Source organism: Macadamia integrifolia, chromosome 4, assembly GCF_013358625.1.
Source record: "Macadamia integrifolia cultivar HAES 741 chromosome 4, SCU_Mint_v3, whole genome shotgun sequence".
Taxonomy (NCBI): domain Eukaryota; kingdom Viridiplantae; phylum Streptophyta; class Magnoliopsida; order Proteales; family Proteaceae; genus Macadamia; species Macadamia integrifolia.
Genome location: NC_056560.1, coordinates 24678546 through 24700291, shown reverse-complemented (window position 1 = coordinate 24700291; position 21746 = coordinate 24678546). Strand labels below are relative to the sequence as shown.

Here is a 21746-nt window from a genome sequence, read left to right as displayed (position 1 = left end):
ATTAATCTAGCAAAAAAAAAAAAAGTCTTCGGCATTTAACTTGCTTTGTCAGCTAGAGCAAAGAGCAATAACAAACAACAATAACATCCAAAATTTTATCTCAACTTAATGGATCCATTATATAGAGGTTCCAAACAAAGACAAGTGTGAGGATCCATGAAAAAATATATATATTTGAAAAATTATGATTAATTATAATAAATATCGGCTGTAAATCTGATGCGCCGTTACAAATCAGTTTCATACTATTATGAGTCAAATAGATAATAGACTCAAATCTTCTGCACAAAGCAATGAGTGACAGTGAATATCCAACGGTTGGGGGCCTCACTGCATCTCAGCTGTTGAATTTCACTGCCGCTCGATGCCTTCCCCACACAGGATGTTCGTGCACAGATAATATCTATTTGGTAGAGGAAATAAATCCAGCTTAGAGCTAGCAGCTGCAATGGAAATTCCCGCGCTATCTGCATCGAATAATTTCGTGCACGTTCCGGTGAAATCTACTCAGAAACTTCCTTCCGGCGCTCTAAACCTCTACTATCTGCTAAATTTCCGTCGCAGAGGCGGAACCGAGCGTTTCAACTCATACGCTACGACGCAGGGAGAGAACAGAGTCTCAGTCTCTGCTAATCATTCACCGAATAGGACTCAACCTATGTCCAACGACTCCAACCCCAAGAATCAGAACGGCAAGGGTTGGGTTCACTTCGTCGGCATCGGAGGCTGTGGTTTATCCGCTCTCGCTATGCTTGCGCTCAAACAAGTAGGTCACTCGGAGCCCTAACCTTCTACTTCACTTTTTGATTTATATGCTTCAGACAACGGTGTTAAAGGAGCGAATCGCAGTTTCATAATGGTGGAGTTTCCCTGAACTATAAAATGTTGATGGTTGTGAGTTTATCTCCAGGGCATGGAGGTCAGTGGCTCTGATATTTTATGGAGCAGCTTCACGGACGGATTGCAAGAAGCTGGCGCTCGCTTGTATTTAGGTCACTCGGAATCCAATATCCATAGGAAAGATGGAACAGGCCTGCCGAATGCGATCGTTGTCTCCAGCGCCATTCCACCAGACAATGTGGAGATTTTGTATGCTAAATCTGTTGGAGTACCCGTGTCAGTATCTGTTTAGATTTTGTTTACTTATGAGCTTTTTGTTTCTATTAAATCTTCTCTTTCCCATTATACATTGGGTAAGCCATATTCATATTAGCTGGAATAAAAATTTTGATGACTCTAGTGTATGTATCTGCTCTATTCAGGTACAAGAGAGATTATTGGTTAGGAAAGGTGACGGAACATCATGATCTTATTGCTGTTAGTGGTACCCATGGTAATCACATTCCACTCCTGCTTAAATTCAACTCTCTTCCTTTTAATATCTTTCTGTTTCTACGATGTAGTTGGGATGGAAAGTATATGTATTGAATTTACATACCATCAACATGTTATGCAGCTACTTGTTTTCTTGTTCTCTAAATAGTTCATAAACCCATGAAAAGGAAAAAAGAAGAAGCATGTGTGTGATTACCACCCCTAATCATAGAAGAGCCTATTTGGTGCATATGTAATGATAATGTTTATGTCTTGCAAATTGAATGCACTAAATTAAGGTCAAAGAGGATGTCAGAAGAACCTATCACTTATGGAAATTTGGCTCTGGATAGAGTGCAATGGTTTGAACAGGATTCATCCCAGTTGTAATGAAATTTTCTTGAATTCTGCTGAGTTTGTAATAACGGTTATTTTGGTTTCCTTTTAAAACATTATATTTTTTTAAGGTGCAAGAAACAGAAAAAATCTACCTGTGATTCTTTTGTGCTTTAAACCAATTCCTGTTGATCATGAAGCAGTGCACTCTTATTTCATATTAGAGTTATTCTGCTCTGAGATATTTGTAATGGTTAATGATCGCAGGCAAGAGTACAACTGCTAGTATGCTGGCATATGTTTTGAGTGCAATGGGAGAGGATCTAACTGCTATAGTTGGAGCAGATGTTCCTCAGGTATTCCTCTATCTGCTGTGGTGAGTAGAAGAAATGTTAATTTCCATTAATTAGGTGCATTTCTTTCTTTCTTTCTTTCTTTTTATTTTCCGCCCAAATGATGAATTTATTGTCAATCTAACTGACCTTTGACGAATTGTTCCTTTATGTCAGTGAATTGTATTCTCGCTGTTAACAACCTCTCCTCTTTTATGTAGAGTAGTAATATAATAACTACTCATATGAATCTCTCTCTCTCTCTCTCTCTCTCTAATGTGGAAATGATATGCTGATCTTTTCATCCTCCCCACACCCCTTGGCCGTTCAGTTTCAAGGAGGAAATATGATTGCAGGCTGTGGGCAGAATTTTGTCTTGGAGGTGTGTATTTTCCTTTCTGAGGGCAGACCTGAATCTGTAAGACAAAGTGAATTTTGATTTTTTTTTGCTAACGACGGGTATTCAGGCCTTCGGCCTGACTAGTCCTGCGGGTCCATACTGACCCCACAGCCGCATGGACCGGGTCATACCAGGGTTGAATGAGAACCATTCAACTTTCACTGAAAGCGGTGAAGAGCACTAAACACCCCCGTATGAGTGGTCCCAAGGAGGTAAGTGGAGTTGAACTCAGAACCACACGTTTCTTGAGGTGAAGGTACCTTGCCAACTCGGCTACCCCCTTGGGGTTACAAACTGACATACTGAATTTTGATATCATACCATTATGTTTACATAACTGTAAGGAAAGATCTTGATTTTTATTAAGACTTTTAGCAATTTGTTTTAGTTTGAACGTCATATTCTGAATCTGTTCCAACATTTTTCATGTCATAAAATTCCCAATATAAACCTGGAAATGCAGTACATAAAATAGATTTGACTATTACCTGTCAAGTTAAAGATCTGAAAATCCCAATTCTTGTTTTCTTATCACTGAGAGTATTTATTTTCTATGGGACACATTCCACTCTTTTTTTTTCTTTTTTTTTATTTACCTGCACCAAAATGCTAGATGTATTTTGACCATGAAGTAGTTTTTTTTTTTTTTTGTTTTTGTGCCTTGCTCAGATAATAAGATGCTGGTTGGCATGAGATCTTCTAAATGATCCTTATTTGGTCCTTGCTAAATGTTAATATCCTTTGCAAATTTATATATATACTGATGGAATCTGTACACACTATTTGGTACATACAATAGGCTGATGAATATGATGGATGTTTTCTGGGATTATCTCCTTACATTGCGGTGATAACAAATGTGGAATGGGAGCATGTTGACATCTTTCAAGATGAGGTTTGATAAACATTGCACTCTTTTCACCTGTACTATAAGATTGCATTGCTGTGTTGTTAATCCTTAATTTGGATTATTGCATTTGCTGTCAATAGGAAGCAGTGGTAAATACATTCAGGAGGTTTTTGAAGAAGATCAGGCTGGGTGGGCATCTCATTTTATGTGGGGATAGGTATGATGTTCTTCAATCACTCATCAAGTAGAAAACATATACATGCCTTGACATACAAAATTAACTTTCCTAGGCTATAGCTGAGCATTATCAGAAGTAACATGTAACCTTCATTTATGTTAGTAAATAGTCACTGAATAGAGCAGGTTTAATACAACTCAACTCAAGCCTTATCCCAACTAAATGCGGTTCGTTACATGAGTCCTTTTTCTCCAACCAGCTCTATACAAAGCCATACTGATCAATAGAACATGTTTAATGCTTTAGTGATTAATCATTTGAGAAACTCTTGCTTCTGTATCTCACTTATATATAGTCAAGGTTTCTGGATTATGGAATTCATGTTGAAAGGACCATAGCCTCGGCTGTCAATATGGTATGAAGTATGAACAGCCTCTTCTGTTTGTGATAGAGTTATGAAATCAGATCAAACTGAAGAAGTTGAGAAAACTAGATCTATCTACTTTAGCTTCTAATGTGATAATTCATTTTGCAAGGGACAACACAGTGAATGTGCATATTCCTTGTTGCGTAACACAAGGCAAGGATTTTTATCAGACCAGGCTCTGTGGATGCAAAGCTCACAGCTAACTCATGTTGGCTACAGACTATCTACTTATGGAATTTCAGATTTCAATGAATGGCATGCATCCTCAATTTGTCCAAATTCACAAGGGGGTAGTGATTATGTACTTGTAAGTTCCTTAAATGTTTAATTATTTCTGTAGATCTTGACCATTAATACAAATTAAATAATATTGCAAATTTCAAATATTTTTCTATCTCAAACAGGAGTTTATTCTCATTAGCATTTCCAATTTAACAATTAGCTGGTGGCTTAATGCATTTGCACCTTACTGTTCCTTTCCAAGATTTTTTATGTATGTTGAGATAATCCTGGACTTCTTCCGGGACTTCAGCTCATCTTTCGTTTGTACTTATCTATTGATCCCTCAATCTGGTATCAGTCATGGGTGGTTAGTTGTTCTATTTGATAAGATAGCTGACTGAAATTGTACCTCAAATAGACTTGAGAAATTTTTCATAATATTAGGACCTTTCTTTCTTTTTTCGATAATATTTTAATTTATACGTAGGCATTTTCTTTTTCTCTAATGCTTCTGGACTACCATGAAGGATTTAGTTGCGTGATCATATCACCACTATTTTTTTTTTTGGTTCACCACCTTGGTACTACTTCAAGCATTGTAGAACATTGATGGGTTTGAACAGAGATATGATCTGGAAGACAATGATGGTTATTGTTGTCCTTGTTAGTAAATTGTTATGTTGTACTTGGTTCTACAGTTGGTTCAGGTTTTTTTTTTTTTGGGTGAATCTAACTTTTGGATTATAAATCTGTAAAGTATTCATCCAGAATTGCCTAATGTAAACTATTATTGATTGCTTGCAGTATCATAGGGGGTGTCCAGTGGGAGACATCAGCCTACAACTACCTGGAGTTCATAACGTACTCAATTCATTAGCCGTGAGTAAAGGATTTCCTTGAGTTTCATGACTTCTATCCTTGGGAAAAGAATATTCAGGTTTTCCTGGATTATATTTTACATCACATGGAACAAATGTTGGCTCATCTTTTTCTTAACTAATTTGTATCATTCACATGTCCTACCAATCATTTTTTTCTGCTCTTATTTTCATGACTGTTATAGCTGAAAATTTGATGTCCAAAACTGACGTACTTATCCTTTGATCAAAGATACAGAAATACGTGCTCTTGTCCTGGGTGGGTTCTCCAGGTTATATATTACATCTGGTGGACAGAATTCCTGTTGCATGTTCCCTTAGGCTCTGTCTGATTGGAAGTAAACTGAAAATCAAAATAAAGTGGAAATATTTATAATCATTACCAACAATGATAGTGTTACTAAACTCATAAACTTAAATTTAGTGATTAATTTTTGATGGAGTTTCTCTGTGGCTGGAGCCCAGCCTCCACCAGCACCCCACACTCTGTCTCTCTCCTCTGTCCATATAGGTCATTTCACATGGGGGAGGAGAGAGCAGACTCTGCCGGAGGCTGCGCTCCCCCACAGAGAACATTATTCCTTGATTTTTATTTAAGTTTTTGACCTAATTCCTTTGAGTTGATTAGGAAAATATGATAGGGTAATGAATTTAAATGAAAAGTTTAATTACCAAATTTGGTAAGATTCTAAGTTAGTTACACAATCATGATTACAGAATTCCTTTTTCTTTTTTGAATTAATTTCATTTCCCTTTAATTAGATAGAGCCTTAGTCAATCTTGAATTCTGCATATATTCTTCCACCTTTCTATTCACCATGTCATATTTTCTGAACATATTTGGAGTCTCTAGATTCATGCTCATTATTGCTGGTGATAGATGCGTATAAAGTATATAGTCCCCTCAGAATTCATTGCATTGGGTCAGGCCCTCAGGGTTCATCCCTCTAATTTCCTATGATCCCACTTCATAAGATCAGTCTTATTACCTATATCCATTGCTCTGACTGCAGGTTATAGCTACAATAAAAGCACTGGTTAGCGATCAAAAGCTTACTGAAGATGCACTAAACTGTCTGGGGTTGCACTTGAACAACTTCATGGGTGTTTCAAGACGATTTCAGATTATTGGTAAGATAAATGGGTGCCAAATTTATGATGACTATGCACACCATCCTACTGAAGTTCATGCAGTTCTTCAAGCGGCCCGTCAAAAGTTCCCGTCTATGGCTTTATGGGTGATATTTCAGCCACATACTTTCAGGTTTTAGCCTGGATTATACTGGGAAAATTATATGCATAATTATAGTTTAGGCCCTCCAGTTACTAGATACCTTAGGCAGCTCCATTTATGATCTGACTCGATTATGATTTTGGTAACTTTTGCAGCCGTCTAGCAGCATTCATGAAGGATTTTGCATCTGCATTCAGTGATGCAGATCGAGTAGTGATTACAGAGGCATCAACTCATTCTTTTCATCTTATTTCTAGCAGCTACAGGTGTTAGGTCTGTTACCAATTAATTTGTTTTATGATCTCAGATATATGCTGCTAGAGAAATAAACACTTGGAATGTTACTGGAGCAGATCTAGCTAGTTCTATTATCAAACCATCAGCCAAGTACATCCCTTCTCTGGTATGGCAGAACTGCTGTTCCTAAATCTTCCATGAATAGTAATATCAAAAACTTAAGAGAAGCTAAACTTTTCAACTAAATGCATAAACTTCCACAGAGGTTATCCAAATGTCATTGAGGTTTTAGCTCCCATTGAGATTTTACCAAAAACAGTTCTCCAAAAGATTCATTGATTTGTCCATAAGCAGCTACCAAGACACCCAGTTGAATGGAAGAATTACTCAATGGAAAAGTAACAATATTTGTGCATACATGAAGAAACTTGCACTGGGAAGCTACCTACTAGTATGCTCATGCAACTTGTTTAACCTTGTACTGCCTTCTTATGCTAACAAATTAATGATATGATGGTCTATGCACTTGCTAGGAGGATGTAGTAGAAAAGCTGGCGCTTGAGATATTCATCAATCCCAATCGAGAAGTTGTCGTGTTAACTCTCGGTGCAGGTTTTCAAGCTTCACTGATGGTTGTGTAATCAGATGCTTTTATCTATCATCAAACAAGAGGGAACTGGAACTGTTAAGACTTGTTTGATGTTTGTGTGATCAGGTGATGTTACAACCATAGGCCCAAGGATACTCCAGGTATTGCAAGAGAAATCAGTGGATACATCTCAGCCAAATTCTTGATTTCTAGCTGCAGAGTGAACCACTACTGGGAATTCTGGTGCGAGGGAGCAGGATGATATGGGGAAGCAGGTTCCCATGGCTGTCAGCTGTGGTGGTTGAATCTGTGTTTCAAAAGGACTATTATCTCTGTAAACACGCATACTGGAGAAAAGCATGAATGTCACATGTCCAGGGCAAGAATTGCAGCAGTGAAAAACCCTGCAACGTTCATGCAACCGAACATTCTCGATATTTCTCTTCCATGGGCAGCATTCTCAGCTGTTGCATGAACCAGGGTACCCAAATGCGGTTAAGGTTGATGGCATGACTGCTTAGAGCTTAAGGCACCTACAATGACAGTGGGGTACACATCTCACTCATTATGCTTGTAGGGCTCAATTTGGATCATGGGAGTGCAAGCAGCCAGTAATTTGTCACTTTTGCATTTCACTTATAGACGAGTTGGCAGATAGATCCTTTTTTCCCACATTGTGTGGAAATATTCGATTTGGTTACTCATGACTGCAATTTAAGACTTGCTTGCTATTTTTAGCGCGTATGCGTGTGGTGGGGGGTGGGGGGCTAATTTCTACTGATTATTTTGTGCTGCTGCATATTTCTCCATCTACATTTTTAGGTATGAAAAAATATGGTCAACCGAAGAGGGTGCTATGGACTATTGCAGGGATGCATGAATATACATGGGGACGGCATGCCTTTATATGAAATTGTATATTAAATATTGGTCTGAAACTTGAGACGTGGCAAATCATTCCCTGGACATCCAATAGTTTGATCCCATTCTCGTTGCTTGTAATGGGTTCAAGCCGCAATTATTTGACTCGCCTCTAGAATCCTTCGAGTAGGACATGGTATGAAGTCGCTTACTTGTGTCTCTATTTGAAGAAAATCTTTAACACAATGATCAAGATGTTGAATATGTAACCTAGTGACTGACAGACAAGTTTCCAGAGGTTGATGTAGAAAACAAAAAGTGGATGGATGAAAGCCTTGAGGAATATATTGTAAATCTTCAGTAGCAGACTTAGTGTGTCATGGGGCCTCAGTAGGAATTCTGCAGCAACAAATTTTCACTAATGTTTCAGAACTTTTTGTATGATAAACTAACCCTTGAAATTTCAGTTCTAGTCAACTTACTCTCTGTTGTCGTTGGGAATTCGTCAAATATGCGTGTGACCATCTTCAATAGAGTCTGTGATCTCAGTTTCGAAACACACATCAGAAGCAATGCAGAGTAGTGAATTGGAGGGGGGGGGGGTAGAGGAGTAAGCGTTTGATGTTACCAGCACCAGTGCTCCTGGCTTGATTGGTGACTCGATCATGACTCGAGCTTTTCTGCAGAGTCATGGCTGTCAGTTTCAGTCTCATAGATAACTTTGATAGGTGAAAGTGTAGAATTTGTGGGGAGTGAGGTTGGTTACTACTTAATCATGAGCCTTTGTTCATTTTCTGTGCATTCATAGAAGCTGCATCCTCTAGTGAAAGGTATTTGTTTCTCTTTCCACTCTGCATCAGCATCAGAAACAAAGATTGTTATTATGAAGCCATTTATAATTGAAAGAGACATATAAAGAAGATGCTGTGCTGGAAACAAGACGAGTAAAGGTAAGAAGCCCCTGTCGAGGGACACCCTCAGGTGTACTTTTGGTTTTCTTGGATCAGAGTCTTTGATTCAAGTTGATGGTGGAGGGAGGAGAAAATGTAAAGCAGTACTGAGAGTGATACCTAAGTGCCATGTTGTCCAAACTGTTAGTTTATCTCCTTCACAAATTCTTTCGATGCTGAATTTTACGTTTGAACCTGTGCTTTCCATGAGCTGTTCAAAGAAACACATTACTTCCTGCAGATGTTCAAGCACTCGGTCTATTAGATTTTGTTGTTAATATGGAAGGTCTATAATCCGTATGTGCTACTAAGTATTAATGGAGCTTGTCCTGGTTGGATTGAGAAAGAGGTATGAGAAAAGGATGGAACCTCTACCTCTTTTCCTTCGAATGCTTTGATGAAAGAATAGTCTTCAAGAAAACAATCATTTGAGATGAGTTCGCTAAGCTCCTTCAAGTCCTTACTGTTGATGCAACTATAGAACTGTCCGATGGTCTCCAGAGGTGTAAGTGGGGTAAGCTGATGTTCAGAGTTGCCGTCCGATGAAATTGAATGCCGCCTGCTGAGGATCGGTCTGTACATTGCCTTCCTTCGGCAAATGTGCTGGCAGCCTCTCCTTGGCTCTCTGCATGCAAATGAAGATGCTCTGTTGATGGCCAAAGAGCCCAGGGGAAGCTGTGAACCAGCAACCAGGCAAGCGCCCAGCCTTGGGGCTGGGCACAACACATGTACTGTAGCCATTGTGCTACCAGTCTATGACTGCCTAGTGCACTGCTGCTTACATTCACACAAATAACTTATGGTTCTTAGGAGGAAAACTGATAACTGGGCAACTTGAATGAAGATATGGGGCAAAGAATAAAGGGGGAAAGAAGGTTTGCTTGCCATTGTAAGAGATCAATGAACACTCCAAGTATCTGATGACTGACTTCAATACTTGGTAATGACAACCAGCATTTGTAACCTTGGATTCATAGGCAAGTGTTGCTAGTCCAAGGTTGCGTTTGGTAAGCATTCTTGGAATATATTTTGGTTCTAGAAAGCATTCTAAAGCACAAAATAGAGAAGAATCGGGTTTCACAATGTGTTTTAGACCAAGAATCTATTCAGAGAGGCATACCAAACACAGCCCAAGTAAACTCAAATATCATGGCCTTTTGAAACAGAGGTCTCCATGGTCATATAGGTTTAGTGCCTTGAACATGTTAGTGGTACTGGCACTACTCTACTATGTTGTGGTTGTATGATAAGCTTACCAAGTCATTCAATCTTAGCATATAGTGTCTCCAGTGGAATTCTCTTTAGAAAGCACCTAGTCTCTATTGCTGTTAACAACTTAATTTGATGGTGATCCTTACTTTGCCTTACCTTGTTTAAGCCCAGTTTAGAATTCGGGCCCAAACCCATAAATCCCATTGAGCAAGTTGGTTACCCGATTGTGGTGGAATCCGAACCGTGTACCGGAACTACCGGTTGTTGGGTGTGACTGTGTGAGTAGTTACCAACTACCAACTCAAAGTGCCACTTTCTGGTAGTTCCTTCCTTGTTGATTAAGGTATGGATCCGGATTCTAGAGACGCGTTTTCGATCTCCAAAGGAAAAGATCGGATGGTTGAGATCTTATACGGTAGAGACCAGTACTAGGAAGTGGGGCCCTGGTGATGGCCAATGCTTTTGACATGAGGGTCCAGGTGTCCACATTCCATAGTCCGGGCATGAGCAAGACCCGCAACTTGAAGCAAATGACCCTGACACGTCGGGGAAATAAAATGTCCTACTCTTAGATGTACACTACAGTCTACATCTACGAAATGACATAAATACCCTTCTTTCCGTTTTTCACTACGTTGTCAGCACTTACCTCTCCGGCTCTCACATTGTTGGAGTGGTTAGCTTTCTTTATATCTTTTTCTTCCTTCGCAAGCGTACTCTTTCTTTCTCTCTCTCTGGTCGTCTATCCAGTGATCTCTGTCTCTCCTTCTCCATCTTCATCTAATCTCTGTGAGTGCGAGTCAGGGTAGTTCAGTAGCAGATCCTAGCACGTCACGTAACAAACCCTAAAATTTCTTTCTTTCTCTACATCTATCAGTTGAACATTAAGGTCGAGAAAGTTGGAAATACTTGCACTTTCCATCACTGCTACCAGGTGAGCTTCCTGTCTCCGATGATTTGTTTTTGTAATTTTGTCAATGAATTGATTAATTCCTGTTATATTTCTGATTTTGATTCTTTTGGGTAGTTGTTCTCTTGTAATTCGATCTGTTAATTAGGATAGTTTCATCGTTGTTGTTGAGTCCGTTCGTCATGTTTCTGTATCATCTTTGTTACTCGTTAGTGGATCGAATCGAATTCCAATTATATATTCCTTGATGGCACTTTGTTCGAAATTAAATATGTAGAAGAAGATTTGCGGTTCAAATGTTGGTCGGATTAGGGTTTCGCATATTTTAAGCCATTTGTTGATCCTTCTTCAGAATTCAGAGGTTCACCGAGATGTTGAGAATTTGGTTGTGTGAGATGTTAACTATTGTACGGATCGCTAACGGGAGAACTCATTACTTACAGGCAGATTTGTTTCTCCGTCCCTATTGACTTTGTGAATTAAGTTAGGTTGATTGAATTCCCTCTTTCTATTCGTTGTTTGTAGAATCTAGTGCTCTTTCTACAGTTTCTGGTTCTGATTTTTCCCACTTGTGGGTTTTGATTGAGCTATCAAATAACGGTAACCTGGCTGCTCCTCTTTGCAAATTATCAGATTTCCTGTTGTGCAGATGTTTCGTTTTATTCCTGATCTGGTATCTTATGAGCTTCGGCTGTCTGTTTTACCTTGCCAATTGCTGTTGAGGCTTTGAAGTGGGCTAGGGCTAAGGATAGGGTTTGCTATTGCACACATGCACAATGTATTTCTGCCTGTGCTCTTCTTTTGTAATTGTTCTAGTTTCATTTTTGTAGGCGTTAACAAATGTGTTTCTTAATTTCCATCACAGTAAGGGAGGCCATGTGAGCTGCTTGATCGGAGTCGTGATAATAAATTCTTCATTTTCAATTGTCTTGATTGTCCTCTCTCAGTTCCAAGATGGGTAAATGCAAAGGCTGTGGGAAATTGGGGAGAATGGTACCATGGGACATGTCTGTGAATGCTTACCGTTTCACTCTTCTTCTGTCTCCTGTAGTTTCTGTCTGGGAGTGCATCGTTCGTAAGATGAGATATTCATTTAGACCTGAGTGGGTGTAGGTGTGGGCTTGTTGATCTTACATGGTATTCTCCTTACCTTGATACTTGCATATAAGTAGTTTTTTGTCTGTGAAAAATTGTTACAAGGAAATGTACACTTCTAGCTGAGTTCTTTAGAAGAGAAGTAGAGGAGACAGGATTAATTGGTTAGAGAGATTTGTAGTGTTCATGGGGGATATGGCATTTGCCAAAGCTCCACCTACTGTTAGGAAGGAAAAAAAGAAGCAGGGAAAAGATGAACTGGATCGTCAAAAGCAAGCTGAGAAGAAAAGGAGGCGCTTAGAGAAAGCGCTGGCTACTTCTGCTGCCATCCGGTCGGAGCTAGAGAAGAAAAAACAGAAAAAGATAGAAGAACAGCAGCGCCTTGATGAAGAGGGAGCTGCAATAGCTGAGGCAGTTGCCCTGCATGTCCTTGGAGGCGAAGACTCGGAAGATTCATGTAAAATCAGGCTGAAAAAGGAGGAACGGTTCAATCGTTGGGATCGTGCATCCAATATTGGGCTCTTCATGGGAGGACGGAAGACATGCCTTCCTCATCAGGGCATTTCAAAGCATTGTCTTGGAGGATTAGGGTGGGTGCCTGATGCATATGGGCCTGGGTGCAGGTGGAGTGAGTGGGGGATTGGGGGTTGGTCATTGTCACCCAGAGTTTTCAGTAGAGATCTTCATGCACCATATTTTGGTGAGATTTGGGAAGGAACAACTGAAGTGTCAGCTGGGGTTATCGCAGCACAAGCAGTTTCATCGCTTCAAATTGCTGAAGATGCATGCTCAGATGCAATTGTCATAAATGGAATGCTAGAAAGTAAGTTTAAGGAGTATCAGTAATTAGGTCCTATCTCTGGAAAGAGGTTTGATCTTGGTTTTCAATAATGAATTGTATATAATATGGGGAATAAATTCTTGTTTGTCAGGCGTCCTCAGTATTGAACATCATTGTAGTGTTTGATTTTTGAGTCATCTCAAATTGTTGCTTCAAACACTTCCATCTTGTGTTTTTGTAGAATGAGTCCGAGAACTTTGTGTATTGCCATATATTTTAGTTTTTCAGTGCTGTAATGGATGATAAGTAGCACTTTTCCATGTGTCAATCTTGGACTGGAATTGACTAATCGGACCGGAACAGATGGACAATTAAAGTGGACTGCTGCTTATTTGGTTGGTTATGGTCCTTAACATAAGGGTTTTTTGTATTTTTTTGAATTGGATTGATGTGAACCAATTAAGAACTGATTATGATGGTTTATATATGAATCGGTGAGATTTAAATTCACCATTCACTCTCTTGGGTCAAGCATACTCATGTTAAATTGCGCCATTTGAGTACGTGGGTTTTCACTTATCATATAAATGTTTTTCAATTTTAACGTTAATTGCGTATGAACTTTATACATGGGCTAAAAAGCAACATCATCAAAGTTCAGTCTCAAGTTCAATTATTTACCCTTACACGTATAACTACCATGTATGATCTGGAATCTGGATAACCTATGCAACCATCTTGTATCTTTCTGTTTTTACTTCTTTTATTTACCTATTTCATGGTCTGGTTTTACAAATAAAACAAGTGCGGTTTGTCGCTGTAAACGGAACAAAATATAGACCCACATGAGATCAGGGTCTCGAGGCACAGCAAATGTCCGAGTTCTAGTTTCAAAAGTCTGAATCGAATCGGTATAACCGTCCATGACCAATCCAGCTGATTCCCGTCAATTCTGCATTCTGGTCGATTTAGGTCGGAAGCTGCCAGATTCAATCCCCACAACTGACAGCCACAGCCACGAATATACAGGGAACTAATCCTAAGGTTGTAGGGCAAGGAATGAACATTCCCCAGAATTTTAATCAAATTAACCTTATTTATATATATATATATATATATATCGATAGACACGGAAATTTGCTGGCATGCCTCCCAACAACCCTATCCCATTCTGGAAAGCCAATTCAAGTTCATCAGTCCCCTTGACGAACAACCATGGCTATAAAAGTCTCTCATAACCAAGTCAACTTGCTCACATACATATTGTTCAGATCCTAACACTTGCAAGTTGCAAGACATAAGGGGATTCAATTTCTCCACCTTCAACACCATAGAGCCAGAATGAGTCACAAGGTCAATGTTGCTCCTGCAGCATTTGGGGCAGAAGTCTCCACTGTAGGAGGCCTCTACCATAGCAACGGCAGATTTAGGAAAGCAGTGAATGTATTCCAGTCCACCATTTCTCTGCTCTCTAGGGCCACTTTGCATCGCTTACAGTCCAATCACCAATCCTATTTGAGTCGAACCAAAAGCATCAGAATGTAACATAGTAGTATGGATGGATGACCACCTTAATGTATCTAATTTTCTGAATGTTTCAGTTCCAACAGACATGATTTCAGTTGGAAAGAAATCAAATTTTACAGTATCCAGAATTGAATTTGTATCACTACCTATGGTCATCATAGTACATTGCAGCAAATGATGCCACACAATCTTCTTAGACGACACCCCTTGAATTTTGATGCAGTTGTTCAGTCGGTTGTTGCTGCCGTTGGAGGGTGTCTTCAGCCTGGTTTTCGAGTTCAGAATCCAAAGGCTTGTGGCCCACAGAAGAAACAAGGTTTCTGAACCAACTGGCTTGGAATCTGGGGCTGCCTCCGTTGGAATTGCTTGGGGACTCCGGAGTGAAAGACATGTTGGAGCCAACACCAGCAAGGAATCGGTATGCCACTTTGCTAGCAGATACAATCTCTGTCTTTGCTTGTCTGAACTGTGACCACACAGAATACAAGCAGAGAAAGTTCATCAGCCATGCACTAGATAGAACTCAAGACACAAGCCGGAACATGGAAAAATGATTTACATGACAACATTAAGGAGTTGACATGTCATCACTTGCATTCAGCCTACTCAATATTCAAGTTTACAGGGCATTCATTCAAACTTGAATCAATCAACAATGCCCTCAAATGGTAATCGATCATGTTAATTATCTATGAACATCTCAAATCAGTTCCATTGTTGCTGTGAAGATAAATATTTGAACTCGACCGTTTCATTCCATGTCATCTCTCATCATTAAAAGAATTTCTAATTCAGAAGTTGTAATAAGATAAAAATAACACAAAATAACGCAGCTATATGTGGAAGTACAACACCGCAAAGGATACAGGCCTAACATGCATAAGGGCAACATATTATAGTTTCATCATGCAGCTTCCACAAGCGTGAAACCCATAAGTGCAAGCATCCTATAGCAGACGGAACAAACAGATTTTGAGGTCCAGAAAAAAAATCCAAGGAACAGAAAGAGCTCAAACAGAATGTGACATGTACAGAGAACTATATCAACCAATAAGGAAGGTAAGCATCTCACTCGTAATGCAGTGTTTCCAGCTACTTCCATAGCAGCATCACCCGCATTTGCAAACCGGTTAACCCAAGCTGTAGAGACAAAAGCTACAATAAAGATCTTGCTCTATTCATGGAGTACAAGAGATTTAAACAATCTGAAAGTGCCACGTGTCACTGGGGATAAGTCAAAATTTAAAGATTTGTCATGAAAAAGCATGTTGCAGAAATGACACTCTTTTAAAGTGACAGCAGTAAACACCACTTGATTTGAAAGTAACCTTTAAGTCGTGCAGAAAAAGAAGTATCACCAAAGATCTCTCACTTTCAACCTCCCCCCCCCTTTTTAACTATTATTGTTCTTTCATTTTGGTATGTCCAGATCAAAAGCTAGATATGAAAAATAATTGGAAAACCAAAAGATAGATAGGCTCCAGGGAATTGCAGTTGAATAAATTAGTTAAGTCATAAGAAGAATATCCCTATACAAACAACAACAAACTCAGCCTTATCCCAACTTAATGGGGTCGGCTATAAGAAGAATATCCCTTTCAGATTAGGAAATCAATGGCAGTCATCTATGATAATATGAAAGGGATACTCTTGTGGTCATAATTTACCACCAAATAGTTAAAATTCATATAGCTATGTCACAAGTCTCAGAGGAATTCGTTCTTTTTTGACACAAGATCTCTGTAGAGGTTCCAATGCAAGCATCTGCCGAAGCATTCCTGTGTCTAGGTTTTACTCATAAAGCATGAGGACTTACAAAGATGGTGAACATACACTAAGCACCAGAAATATTGATGTGCTATTTTTTCTTGTACTCTAGCTTTGTTTGTTTGTTTTTTAAACCTTTAGGCTATGTTTGGTTGTAAGGGGAATTAAAGGAAAGGGAAGTGAAATTTGAATACTTAAAAAAGACATATGAAATCATTACCCATGTGACTTTAACATTAACTTCAAATCATTCCATATTTGGTTACAAAATTTCACTTTATTTTGCATCCAAAACCCTTTGCTATAATATGCAAAATATATCATCACTAAATACGGTTAAAAAAAATTTAGTTTATACAATCATATGGGGTAATGATTATAAAAATTTCTTTTTAAAGTATGAAAATTTCAATTCCCTTCCCTTTAAACTCCCATTGCAACCAAATGGAGCCTTAAGTGTGTATTTGTTTGTCTATATGTCAGCAGTACACACACTTCTAGTAATGTAGCACTAAATAATCTGTGTTTTTTTTTTTTTGGGTCTATATGTGAGGGGGCGAGCATGTGGCACAACGGTTAAGTTGTAGTATTGCAACACGTTGGTTGCAGGTTCAAGACTTGGAAACAGCCTCTTATGCGAAGCAGGGGGTAAGGCTGCATACACTTGCCCCTCCCAGACCCTGCAGAAGCGGGAGCCCTATGCACTGGGTTACTCTTTTTTTATGTGAGTGCATGTGTAATTAATTAAAACTTTTGATTCTAGAGCATCCCTTAAAAGTTTAACCACAGTTGTCGTGGCACCCAAGGAAAGCACCATATTTCAAGTAGAATTTATATGTTCCAGGCATGTTTCCTTATTCCCGGTATGTTTCCTTCATGTTCTGGGCCTAGGCACCTAGATACGTAAAGCAACTATTTGCCCTGGCATCAAGGCCTGTCTTGTCGCTTTACAGTGCCTTGGCAAAAATTTCTTAACTTAGCAATAACCATTCAACCCATCCTAGTCAACAAAAACATTTCATCTGAATATACCATAGCATGGGATCACAGGTCCTCTCCTTGACATGCCCAATCTACTCATTAATAAACAATTAGAGATAAACTGTCTCAATGAAATCCTTGATGTAAGCCTATTCTGCTACTGTCGTATTTGTCCCAATTTTTCTAACACTCGATTATAAATGTCCTTAACAAAGTCAGCATATCCACTCAAGATCCCTTATATTTCAAAGCTCTCAAATAACCTCAGGCAACCCATAATCTACTTTGTGTGTTATAAGGATCATGGGAAAAAAATTTCCCCTTGTCTGTAACCTTTTCCATCCATCACCAATATGAAAAGATAACAACATCAGTTAGTCTCCCAGTTCCAGGATAAAGTTTAGTGCCATCGCCACTTCCATCTTTTAGTCTGTGCAATCATTCACTATTAAAGTGCCATAACATGGCTTATAAGCTTCAATTTATAGTAATCGGTTCCCAATCTTTTCTTTCTATTATGACATCTGCTTAGGATAAAATGCACCATTTTTTCTTAAGTTATGGATGTGAATCAGACAGATGTTCACTGGGTCACTTACGACAGTTACTAGCAAAACATAAATGGCAAGAACTGAATATATAAATATAAACTGAATTGGATATGTGGTTAATATTTTCCCAAGCAAGACCCATGGATAATTTTAAAAGAATATACATATTTACCTGGAAGTTTTGGCACACCAATCCTTTCACAAAACTCATCACAAAAGTGATTGCAGTTTTTCGATAATAGATCATATGAGTTTCCAGGCCACTCTCTGCTAAGTTCCCGCAGAATTTGGTTTACCTTGAAGATGGGGAAGTTTGTCTTACCAAGGACAATGCATTCACGATATGTATACATTGGATTTTTACTATGAGGACAACTAAAAACTCCTGTGCCGTGGTCACAAAACCCAAATGACCATTCCTCATTTCCGTAAACCTGCATATGGAGTTTATTATTTAAAAGAGAGCCTTTACAAAATATCATGCATCCATGCAGAGAAATATCAAATTTAATTTTCAAGGAATATGGCATTAATGATAAGGAAATGATGTTTTATTCAGAAACAACAAAGGAAATAAATAAGAGAAAATGAGCAAGAAGAATTCCTATGTAAATGCATATTCGTAGATCTGAAATTTTAAAATGGGATCAACATCAAAATGATAAGAGTTAGGTAAGCTGACAATGAACAAGGCAGAAGGCTGTAACTGGGGCAAGATGAACCAAGTATAATATGGCAAAGATGGAAAATCTATCTGCTTCTTTTTTTTTTTTAATCATGAAAGGGTAAAAAGAATTCATTAGACTTTTGGGTACGGTTTCTATGGTCTGCGCAGTCCAGAGGGTATCTTGAGACTGAAAAAATAACCATGGAGGGCCAGTTAGAGAAGGGAAGAAATCTGAGAGTCTCAGAGTTGCAAGTGAGGGGGGGGGTACAGAATCTCCCTCTCGTCGGGGGGGGATCACATAATCATCACACTCAGATTGAGCAACCAATACTTTTCTATTTCAAATCTGAATTTCCATCGTTGGATTACACTGTATAAATAGACAGAATTCAAAAGAGTCCTAATTAAAATGTTTAACTGAAAATTGTAATCAAACTATATCTATATCAATCCTACTCTAATACTTAAATAGAGTTCAAAATAACGAGCATGCTCCCACGTATCCCACCCCAAGCAAATAAAAGACATAAGAATAACCCAAACTACTTCCAACCCTTATTAGACCAAAAAACCGGGTTGGACTAGTTCCATCCAGGTTTGGGGGCCAAAAATCCTTGTTGGACTAGTTCCATCCAGGTTTCGTTTCCAAAGCCGGTCATGCCGGTCCAACCAGTCAAGTGCTACTGAATCATACTGCCACATGACATGTTAGGTAGGGCTGAAATTTTGTGGAACGGGTGACCCAAGGACCTCTTATCTCATGTCAAGTTTCAGCCCAAATGGAGAAAGCCAAGAGGCAGAACACATATCTCAGGCCAAGAGAACTACCAAGAATAACGGGCACATCATGAGTACAATTACAATATTCTCTACTCAAAATACTGTCCGTACACATCACTGCTACTTAGGAACTCCAAACTCCAAAGAAATGCTCGTATAAAGTGCCAAAAAGAATATCAGGAAACAAAATGAAATCAATGAAGCCAACTGATGCATGCCCAAAACTAGAGTACGATCAAGCCACAATTGCAAAGTGGGGGCTGGGTTCAATTTGAGGACCACACAAGTGTATCCCAGAGATGGGATCTCATGGGATCATAGGCCACAAAAATCTCTCTGAAGTTTATTTCCACATCTCACTTTGCGAATTCACATTACTATACTTTAAGGCTTTATTTTGGGGGAATCAAAACCTATCGATTTTATCTAGCTTTGGTATGATGTGAGAGGTCTTTCAGTAAAAGAAACGAAAGATCTCCAAAACCTATTAGATTTGGGACATATATGGTCAACACACTAGCAAGATACTAGTCTCAGTCTGTGATAGCATAAATCCATTTTGGAGTTCAAGTTGAGGTACCTCAACCCTTCTCATGAGATGTCTATACTAAGTTTACTTAAGCTTTATTTTTTGCATTCCTTAATGAATAATATTTCTGAGTTGCTGTTGGTTTGAGACTTGATTAAACATACTGAAGTGTAAGTGTGCTGAGATGCCTAGAGTGCATCTGAAAATTAATCTAATAAGCAACTTTGATTATTGTTCTTTCTTTCCAACTTCCCCCCTCTGTTTCTCATTTTTTTTTTTTTTTTTTTTTTTTGCTCAAATGAGAAAATCCTTATCCCAAAACAAGGCCCGCATAGTTTACCCTCTTTCCCTTGATCCTGCTTCTGCAACCCAAAATTTTAGACTCTATACAGCCCTATACAACATACAAAGATCTGTCTAGTCTGCCTTAGCTGACCACCACGAGGAAGAAGATGAAATTGGGAGAAAAAGAAGTTTCAATCCCCCTTCTTAAAAGTTTGCAAAGAATGGAAGATTCAAAGGAATTTCTAAGGAAGACGAAAAATGAAAGAAGGCAAACTTCCTTCCGAGAACATTTGAGTCCTAAACATTAGAAACTTCACTATAAAATTGAAACAACATTCTCCAGGAAATTACCGATCCCTAACAGGGAAGTTGGGCTTGCGCATGTTCAACTTGAAATTCTAAGATTCTTCAATGGTTTTTCATAAAACGACCACTTCCGGAATCTACAAATCCTTCCATAATCTTATAATCATAAAGAAATCTTCACAAGGAGGTCAGGAACGAAAACAGAAAAAAGATAACTGTTCAAAAACAACTAAGCATAGAATGAAAGAATCTGTTGACAATAAACAACAATGCACAATTGTAAGAAAACTTATGAAAAACACTAGACCCGAACAAGTTCCCCATAAAAAGGTCCAGATTTGGATCCAAACGAGCACACATTCTTGAAATAATAATAAGAACAAAAAAAGAACTGACCTGAACTGCGCTATGGAAGATACCTCCCAAACCCATACCGTCCTTGAAGATCTTGTTAATCTGCATTATGGTGTTGTTCGTCTTTTCAGAACCACTGTTGGTTACATCGTAAACGTGAAGGATCACATCCGTCATCTTCAGAGCCACTCCTTCTCTATCTGTGCTAAGATTTAATTTTGAAACCCTAAAAGCTTCAAAGTGTCCTTGTGTTACTTGTTACATAGCATCTTTTGCATTATATGGATATGAATGAATCACTTCAAACTCCAACAAAAACCGACACCACCTTCGACATCGATGTTAAGGTAATTAACAATTAACAGAAAAAAGGAAAAGGCAAAGCCACCACTACTTCTCCACCACCACAACCACCACCATCACCTTCCTTTTCTCTCTCTCTGCTATTTTTTTTTTTGGGTACGAATTCTCAATAAGTCGTCACATTCTCAATTCGACAATGGATAAATTGATTTTGAGTTTTCAATTTATTTTCAAACACTCCCAGAATTCCGGTTACGGACCGACTTCGGCCGGATAGTGATATACGGGCATGCTAATCGGGTCTTGCAAGTTACAGAAAATGCCCTTAGCTTCGTCGTAAATTATGAAAATGGCATCATCTCGTTTAGACTGCGTTTGGTAATGACGTTTCGTGTTAAAATGTCAATTTTTTTGTTTAACGAAACTAGAACTACAGGATTACCTTTTGTTCTTACCTCAATTTTTGTTTCAATTTTCGTTTCTATCGTTTTTTTTTTAAATGAAACATACTATAAATATATCAAATGTTTTATTCTATTTTTTAATCTTCATAGAATGAAAAAACTTTAAAAACGTTTTTTTAAAATATTATCAAAACGCATCCTTAGTAACAAACCGTCAGGATATCGGATTACGCATGTATCATCATTAAAAAGGGAATGTTAAAAGTTTATTTTTAGATGACGATAATGCCCATCACACCATTGGCCATCATCATTGTTGTTCAGAGCAATTAATAAAGATACTTTAACAGCTTATCTATCTATCTCTCACGAACATCACGGTAACGTCAATAAGATAACAGTGGGGTTTTGATTTGTTGACAGTGTCTCTGTACGTCACAATCTTTTGAGAAATAGAGTATGGCACGAGGGTTGGGAGTTGGGACT

The 21746-nt window shown here is 38.6% G+C and overlaps 4 protein-coding genes across 13 annotated transcripts; 2 read left to right on the top strand and 2 right to left on the bottom strand.

Annotated features, from left to right (window-relative positions):
- Positions 1 to 388: 388 nt before the first annotated feature.
- LOC122075309 (UDP-N-acetylmuramate--L-alanine ligase-like) lies at positions 389 to 7728 on the top strand. Of its 9 annotated transcripts, XR_006139216.1 has the most exons (15): positions 389 to 766; positions 911 to 1116; positions 1263 to 1333; positions 1918 to 2006; positions 2314 to 2364; positions 3182 to 3277; positions 3373 to 3449; positions 3958 to 4144; positions 4864 to 4938; positions 5951 to 6201; positions 6327 to 6396; positions 6479 to 6574; positions 6763 to 6859; positions 6942 to 7020; positions 7124 to 7186. XR_006139216.1 is itself a non-coding variant. In XM_042640290.1 (14 exons), exons 1-14 carry the CDS (start codon positions 449 to 451, stop codon positions 7201 to 7203), a joined length of 1719 nt encoding a protein of 572 aa, XP_042496224.1. In that variant the 5' UTR covers positions 389 to 448; the 3' UTR covers positions 7204 to 7728. The 9 variants fall into 9 exon arrangements, 7 of the variants coding, with proteins under 7 accessions (XP_042496224.1, XP_042496225.1, XP_042496228.1 ...); XR_006139215.1 differs by having other exon boundaries at positions 6763 to 7020; positions 7124 to 7193; XM_042640290.1 differs by lacking the exon at positions 6763 to 6859 and having other exon boundaries at positions 911 to 1089; positions 7124 to 7728.
- A 170-nt stretch (positions 7729 to 7898) lies between these two features.
- LOC122075310 lies at positions 7899 to 9651 on the bottom strand. Its single transcript, XM_042640296.1, has 6 exons — positions 9184 to 9651; positions 8929 to 9043; positions 8628 to 8709; positions 8487 to 8538; positions 8341 to 8395; positions 7899 to 8257 (listed from the first exon to the last, which is right to left on the bottom strand). Exons 1-6 carry the CDS (start codon positions 9547 to 9549, stop codon positions 8079 to 8081), a joined length of 849 nt encoding a protein of 282 aa, XP_042496230.1. The 5' UTR covers positions 9550 to 9651; the 3' UTR covers positions 7899 to 8078.
- Positions 9652 to 10675: 1024 nt separating this feature from the next.
- LOC122075311 lies at positions 10676 to 13134 on the top strand. The gene is made up of 2 exons (XM_042640297.1): positions 10676 to 10954; positions 11796 to 13134. Exon 2 carries the CDS (start codon positions 12212 to 12214, stop codon positions 12869 to 12871), a length of 660 nt encoding a protein of 219 aa, XP_042496231.1. The 5' UTR covers positions 10676 to 10954; positions 11796 to 12211; the 3' UTR covers positions 12872 to 13134.
- An 890-nt stretch (positions 13135 to 14024) lies between these two features.
- On the bottom strand, positions 14025 to 21042 carry LOC122076203 (deSI-like protein At4g17486). Of its 2 annotated transcripts, XM_042641525.1 has the most exons (5): positions 20596 to 21042; positions 17805 to 18066; positions 15406 to 15473; positions 14480 to 14799; positions 14025 to 14317 (listed from the first exon to the last, which is right to left on the bottom strand). In XM_042641525.1, the coding sequence occupies exons 1-4, from the start codon at positions 20728 to 20730 to the stop codon at positions 14527 to 14529; spliced, it is 738 nt and encodes a 245-aa protein (XP_042497459.1). In that variant the 5' UTR covers positions 20731 to 21042; the 3' UTR covers positions 14025 to 14317; positions 14480 to 14526. The 2 variants fall into 2 exon arrangements, with proteins under 2 accessions (XP_042497459.1, XP_042497458.1); XM_042641524.1 differs by lacking the exon at positions 14025 to 14317 and having other exon boundaries at positions 14354 to 14799.
- Positions 21043 to 21746: the final 704 nt, after the last annotated feature.

Coding starts and splice junctions, on each gene's coding strand:
- LOC122076203 (XM_042641525.1), bottom strand. CDS start 20,730: ATGACGGATGTGATCCTTCACGTTTACGATGTAACCAACAGTGGTTCT. Junction 15,474..17,804: donor TGGTGTGCCAAAACTTCCAG/GTAAATATGTAT, acceptor TTGTCTCTACAG/CTTGGGTTAACCGGTTTGCA. Junction 14,800..15,405: donor CTGGAAACACTGCATTACGA/GTGAGATGCTTA, acceptor GTGTGGTCACAG/TTCAGACAAGCAAAGACAGA.
- LOC122075311 (XM_042640297.1), top strand. CDS start 12,212: ATGGGGGATATGGCATTTGCCAAAGCTCCACCTACTGTTAGGAAGGAA.
- LOC122075310 (XM_042640296.1), bottom strand. CDS start 9,549: ATGGCTACAGTACATGTGTTGTGCCCAGCCCCAAGGCTGGGCGCTTGC. Junction 9,044..9,183: donor AAGCATTCGAAGGAAAAGAG/GTAGAGGTTCCA, acceptor GAACATCTGCAG/GAAGTAATGTGTTTCTTTGA. Junction 8,258..8,340: donor ATTCCCAACGACAACAGAGA/GTAAGTTGACTA, acceptor TTGTTGCTGCAG/AATTCCTACTGAGGCCCCAT.
- LOC122075309 (XM_042640288.1), top strand. CDS start 449: ATGGAAATTCCCGCGCTATCTGCATCGAATAATTTCGTGCACGTTCCG. Junction 6,397..6,478: donor ATCGAGTAGTGATTACAGAG/GCATCAACTCAT, acceptor TTATGATCTCAG/ATATATGCTGCTAGAGAAAT. Junction 7,021..7,123: donor CGTGTTAACTCTCGGTGCAG/GTTTTCAAGCTT, acceptor TTGTGTGATCAG/GTGATGTTACAACCATAGGC.